Consider the following 7,380-nt stretch of genomic DNA (forward strand, 5'->3'; position numbering starts at 1 on the left):
GGAACATATTCAGGTTATCATACAGATCAACAATGTTTTAAAGCTCCTCTTGTTAGGAACATACATGTTATCATACAGATCAACAATGTTTTAAAGTTTCTTTTTTTAGGAACATATTCAGGTTATCATACAGATCAACAATGTTTTAAAGCTCCTCTTGTTAGGAACATATTCAGGTTATCATACAGATCAACAATGTTTTAAAGCTCCTCTTGTTAGGAACATATTCAGGTTATCATACAGATCACAAGTGTTAGTTTGACTTTCACTAGAGCGAAACAAATGATTACAACTTATTTCAGACAGTTATCCTTATTTTTATATTCACCTTTGATGTTCTTCTGTCTCTTAGAGCAAATAGTCTTCAGCTGGATCAGTTTGAAACCTGTAGATGAACCTGAGAGAATCTGACCTTATGTATATATATAGATATAACAAAGGCCAGGCTATTCAGGGCATAAACATGACTGTAGATCACTCTCCATTGACAAGTTATGTCTTTGGGAAATCAACCGACTTGCCAACAGAGGGTCCGTGTGCACCATAGTAAAGTGTCCCATTTCAGTGTGTAACTAAGACGAGAAGAACGTGGCTGTTATCTTGACATACTTTCTATATCAGGAGCTAAATATATTGCATATGCACAGAAATTTTGAAAAATTACACACTTTAATTAAAGGTGTAGAAAATGCATGACATGATTGCTAAACATGGTTATAAAGGTATGTGACTCACTATACTCTCATCCAGGGGTACTTGTTGTTGTTTATTATTAAGCACAAAGACACACAAAGGGGTTGTCTCTGCTCTGCCATTTATTATTTTACAGCAGGGCCGGCTCCTAGGGGGGTGCAGCAGGTGCGAGATACCAAGGCCCCCAATTGAATTGGGCCCAAAATCCCAATCAAATGGGGCCCTGTTTAGTTCATTTTCTTGTCAATTTGACCGACGCCGTGTCTCTTTGTACTCATTTAAAGTCTTTATAGTTTTGGTACTACTAACTTTTAACATTCTATGTATATCTTCACAAAATCTGGCAGTCTTTCAGTAAACATTACAAGTCTTTCACATTAAAAAATCATATTTTTAGTGAAGTATTTTTAATAAACTTAAAAAAGATTTGTCCATGAATATATCGAGTTGTTGTTGTTGTTGTCTTTTTTACTAGTCCGCGTGCAAAGTAATTTTCACGTGAAGAAGTTGGTGGCAACCCTAATTTTCTATCTAAGCGACTACAGAGAAGAAAAAGACAGTAGGATGAAACTCCTTGTGACCCAGAACAGCACTTCAAAGTTATATTAACTCAGAACAGCACTTCAGAGTTATATTAACCCAGAATAGCAATTGCACTTCATAGTTATATTAACCCAGAACAGAACTTCAGAGTTATATTAACCCTGAACAGCACTTCAAAGTTATATTAACCCAGAACAGCACTTCAGAGTTATATTAACCCAGAACAGCACTTCAAAGTTATATTAACCCAGAACAGCACTTCAAAATTATATTAACCCAGAACAACACTTCAGAGTTATATTAACCCAGAACAGCACTTCAGAGTTATATTAACCCAGAACAGCACTTCAAAGTTATATTAACCCAGAACAACACTTCAGAGTTATATTAACCCAGAACAACACTTCAGAGTTATATTAACCCTGAACAGCACTTCAAAGTTATATTAACCCAGAACAACACTTCAGAGTTATATTCTTCAATACACTAGTTGATAACATACAGATGCAACTTCAAGAGCGATTTAGTAATATTCCCAAAATAATGGATCGCTTCAAATTCCTTCAGTATTTAATAGAACAAAACAGCTCCGATTAAAACTTAGAGCAAGCAGCAAAGGATTTTCAATTTTCATTCAAAGACATCTGTCCTGAAATCATAGACGAGTTAAAAATTCTAAAAAAAAAAATAACATTCTGAAATCCAAACCATAAAGTTATTGAGGTTTTGGATGAATTGCGGATATGATGCAGTTTTTCCAAACGTTGTTGAAGCTCTCAGAGTTTTCCTAATTTTGCCAGTTACATTGGCTAGTGATGAATGCTACTTCCGTAAAGTGAAGTTAATAAAATCATATTTGCGATCAACAATGAGTCGTGACTGACTCAATAGCTTGTCTGTCTGTCAGTTGAGATAGAGGAAGCAAGATCCTGTAATTTTGAAAACCTCATAAAAGAGTTGGCCAGTGATAATGGAAGAAAATTTAATTTTACTTGAACTAAAATTTTGTAAGTACATTTTCTTTTTCGTTGTTATAGTTGCATCTGCTTCCATTTTTTTTTATGTTTGAAAACTAGGTAGGTCATTACTAAAATTGGGTTTCGCGTGCATCATGCATGGTTATATTTCTTTGTCTCAAATCTCCCTCTCTCTCTCTCATGCATATATATATATATATATAGCTTCATGTACATTTTATCAGGGGGCTCACCATTAATTCTTGCACCCGAGCCCCCCTATACTCTAAGACCGGCCGCGGTCCTACAGTGATTTAACCTACAAACAACGTATTTCATTTTAAAGGGCTCAATATGATAAGCAACGTATTGTATTTGTGTCTCGAGCTACGTGTATTAACATATAACTTGCGTTTGTTCGTTCGTAATTTAACACAAAGCTACACGATGGGCTATCTGTGCTGTGGTTTGGTTTGTTTTAAATTTCGCGCAAAGCTACACGAGGGCTATCTGCGCTAGCCGTCCCTAATTTAGCAGTGAAAGACTAGAGGGAAGACAGCTAGTCATCGCCATCCATCGTCAAATTTGTAATTATGCACAAAGCTACACAATGGGCTATTTGTGCTCTGCCCACTACGGGTATCGAAACCCGGTTTCTAGCGTGGTAAGTCAGCAGACATGCCGCTGTGCCACTGGGGGGGGGGGCAATTGCCAACTATTGGGCTACTCATTTACCAATGAATAGTGAGATTGACCGTCACATTATAACGCTCCCACAGCTGACAGGGCGAGCATGTTTCGTGGGACTGGGTTTCGAACCCGCGACCCTCAGATTGCGAGTCAATCACCCTAACCACCTGGCCATGCCGGGCCCGGTGCTGTGCCTATCACGGATAACAAACTCCGATTTTTAGCGTTATAAGCCCTCAGACTTACCCGTTGAGCCACTAGGCGCGGGCATTTTGCTATTCAATGATACCTTAAGAAATTATATTTTTCATAGTTTTGAAATGACATTTTAAATTGGTGCTGTATTCCTATAATATAATGTTTCATTGACTTTAAGTTTTAATTTACACAGGAATCATCTATGGTGGAACATTAGATTTGATACAACGGCCAAACGATTGTTTCAGACTACTGTATAGCAGGTTAGAATGATTATCAACGTTTTAGTGGGTGAGCCTGATCTCACGTCTGCAGATCAAGAAATGACTGGTTCGAATCGGGAAATAGTTTCTTCAAGTTTAATGTTTTACAAAGCAAAATAGTATTTGGAGAATTTTAAGATCATCCAACCACAAATTCTAGTGTTTGTTTTAACATACAGTGAGAAAAGGCTTAAAGATTTGCACTACTTTTTCCTGGTGATAACTAAGCCTAAATAAAGCACTGATAAACGTGTCAGATAAAAATCAGATAATGGAATCACTTAATTAATAATTTTGCGATAAAAATAGATACATCTATATATATAATATAGGCGAATGAAACACGAAAACTTTACTTTTTATGACATCTAAACAGTTTTTTTTGTTTGTTTTGAATTTCGCGTTAGCCGTCTCTAATTTAGCAGTGTAAGACTAAAGGGAAGACAGCGAATCATCACCACCCACCGCCAACTCTTTTACCAACGAATAGTGGAATTTACCGTGACATTATAACGCCCCCACCGCTGAAAGGGCGAGCATTTTGGTGTGACGGGGATTCGACCCTCAGACTGCGAGTCGAGCCCCCTAACGTTAAGGAAGTATAAACTGTATAAAGGACAGCGATAGATAATGTTCCACTTCTTTCTTTTATATTTATTAAATCTCTATTGACCTCATTGATGCTAATCCAGGGGCGTTTTTAATTTCGTGCAATGCACGGACGGGCCCCTCTTACTGCGGGCCACATAATAATATAACAAATAACAGACTGTATGGTGTTTCCTCAAATTTGTTCATATATGTATATATTGATATTTACATATATATTGTTTATGGTAAAACTATTTATTTATTATATTTTAATATGAAAATAGATTCGAAATTTTATAGCTGATCAATGCTAACGCCCCCCCCCCCTTTAGGAAAATCGCACCGAGTATTTTTAAGTCTTAAAAACTCCCCTGTGCTAATCGCATATCGTGCTTTATGGAAAATAATTATTAACTTGTTTGAATGCTTAAGTCTTTAAATTCAAAGCTAGTAGTCCGTAAAATAAAGTGGAAATGAGTCCTACTTCAGGGGAATTTTTATCCTAAAACAATGTTGCCCATATACTGTTTACAGTTACCATTAGAAATGTTACGGTAACCGAACCAGTTGGTGATTTATGTCAACGTACACATACACACACACACGTTGGATCCTCTTTGGTAAGATTCTGTTACTCCTAGGATGCAACATTGAGGTATGACGTCAAATTTTCTAGTTCTTCTATAAGTTTCGTTTGTGACTTAAAAGAGTCAGTGTTTCATTATATATTATTGATTTTATATTTCTAAGACTAAAACTTTTGCCCCAAACTAATCAGTAATCATGTTTTATAAATTTTTACTTTACCGAACTTTCTTTGTGAAGCTTAAATGATCAGATTTCGATGAAACTTTGTGGACATATGTAGAATATTATTCCTCGTTGTCCTGCCCAAAATGGTCAGTATTTGTTGATAACGACGGACACGTTTTCGTTTTTTCAGAGCTGAATATGATCAACCCTGCGTGGTGTAGGTATGCACTCTACTGAGTGCCCCCCTCTAGTTATTATTATTCTTCTCTTGCCAGCCTACAACAAAAACGGCTTTGTATATTGCACCTAACATTTTGTAGAATATTAAGTAAGGTACTGTGAAGGCCGATTTGTTTCTTCTATATTTTACATAAGCTGAAAACATCATAATTCTAGTGTAAACAATGTTATCATTACCCCTTGAAGTTAGCTTTCTTACAAATATATGGTGTTCCTTTGAAAAGCTTAAGTACAGGGTAAAACAGGTATTACCAGCCAATATTAGATGACTAACATGTAGATACTCAATGCTCAGTAGGTGTCTTTAGGGAGACAATCCCTGTATGAAGTGAAGAAGTAAAAAAAAAAAAATACACACATAATATTAGAATTTAGTTTCACACAAACTATTAAGCTCACTATATTCTCAAACAAATCTCCAGCTTAACATTTTACATCTTGAACTAATGCAATCAAATAGTCAATAGCTACAGTTAATCATCATGAACCATATAAGATAGCTACTAGCTATGTTTATTATCATTACCATGTATAAAGTTAGCTACCATATCAAGTAATCCTTGATAAAAACTCGGGAAACAAGATAAATAACAAAAATTGGGAATTTAAAAACCTGCAAATATGGAACATAAAAAACTACGGAAAAAAGGCTGGAGATACTCTTGACATTATTTACTCAAACTATAAACCCCTACTTTGACTCCACCAAATATAATTCTAGGTAACAGCATGGAACTAAAATAGGGGTTTGTTATTTTAGTAGTACTGTCTACAGTATCTCCAGCCTTGTTTCCTTTTTTTTTACGATCATCATTTGCCAGTTATTAAATTACCGGTTTTTATTTATCTTGTGAAATTTATCATTTCCATATTAGTTTAGAAACTGTATTGTTCTACTGATAATGTAGTACAAGCAGAAAAAGTTCATGTGTAGATCTGTAGAAAAAGAGCACAGAGAAAATTTCAATTTGTGTGGGTGCACAAAAACTTTATTGCAATGACTCAAAAATTAAATATTCCCAAGACAATTTTCAACTTTGCATTAACTGTACAGACTGAATTCATAAACAATGCCATTCTTGTGAAAGTGAAAAAAAAATCTTCCAATATTTTCAAACACATTCTTTAAAACATAGCTATTAATGAACGTACATTTAAACATAAACATATATAAAGATTCAAAGCCCAATAAAAAGGATACTAAGTTACTTGATTTCGTTAATAACAAATAAAGTTATGAAACAGTTTAGAAATTACCAAATTAAATTGAAGAAAAAAAACAACAACAAAGTATAAAAACAAAACAGATGTAAACTTATTTAATGGCAGACTGTGAAACTACTATAAGCTTTGCTATTACTTGCACCTATGGAATTTTGCTTAAAGTATGCAAATTGAGTATAATCCTCCTGGAAGGAGGGAAGGATGAAGCAAGTTGTTAAATATCTTCAACAAGGGTGACCAGAAGCTTTCGGTAGTCTCCAGACGTGTCATCCTGCAGATGAACCAGAAAACAACCTTTACCAACAAACCAAAGTAGGCTACACTATTTTAGATCTTAAATTCTAATTGTATAACTTGGGTTCATTCAGTTATAGAATGAGCAATAAATATAATTTTAAAACTGGCAAGAAAATGTGTGTGTGCATGGTTAAATAAAAAAGTTCTAAGTTTGGGGAATTTAACACGGAGTATGTGTAAAAAACAAGAATCATGAAAATTTTGAAGAGTGTTTAAAACTAGACAAGATTTTTGAAACACAAAACTAATTTTTATCAGTTATGTCAATAAAAACTTGCACGCACACACTTACATATTTATATAAATTTGCTTATACATATTTATCCCTCAGTATCTCTACATACATACATATTACATATATACAAAAACTGAGGCTAAAACATTGAATTCATTAAACTTGATTATCATAATGTACGATAAGTGCGGTGTTAATAAACTTGATTGTCATAATGTACGATAAGTGCGGTGTTAATAAACTTGATTGTCATAATGTACGATAAGTATAGTGTTAATAAACTTGATTGTCATAATGTACGATAAGTGCGGTGTTAATAAACTTGATTGTCATAATGTACGATAAGTGCGGTGTTAATAAACTTGATTGTCATAATGTACGATAAGTGCGGTGTTAATAAACTTGATTGTCATAATGTACGATAAGTATAGTGTTAATAAACTTGATTATCATAATGTACGATAAGTATAGTGTTAATAAACTTGATTATCATAATGTACGATAAGTATAGTGTTAATAAACTTGATTATCATAATGTACGATAAGTATAGTGTTAATAAACTTGATTATCATAATGTACGATAAGTATAGTGTTAATAAACTTGATTATCATAATGTACGATAAGTATAGTGTTAATAAACTTGATTATCATTATGTACATAAGTATATGTTAATAAACTTGATTATCATAATGTA

At 34.1% G+C, this 7,380-nt stretch overlaps 1 protein-coding gene across 1 annotated transcript in view; it reads right to left on the reverse strand.

The window, feature by feature from the left end:
• Window positions 1-5,888: 5,888 nt before the first annotated feature.
• LOC106471814 (annexin A4-like) overlaps window positions 5,889-7,380 on the reverse strand; it is a 19,713-nt gene continuing 18,221 nt past the window's right edge. The window contains exon 9 of the mRNA XM_013932435.2: window positions 5,889-6,422. Within this exon, the coding sequence (XP_013787889.1) occupies window positions 6,366-6,422 (57 nt within the window). The 3' untranslated portion in view covers window positions 5,889-6,365. The remainder of the gene's footprint in view (window positions 6,423-7,380) is intronic.

The sequence above is a fragment of the Limulus polyphemus genome, unplaced genomic scaffold (assembly GCF_000517525.1).
Source record: "Limulus polyphemus unplaced genomic scaffold, Limulus_polyphemus-2.1.2 Scaffold4877, whole genome shotgun sequence".
Taxonomy (NCBI): Eukaryota; Metazoa; Arthropoda; class Merostomata; order Xiphosura; family Limulidae; genus Limulus; species Limulus polyphemus.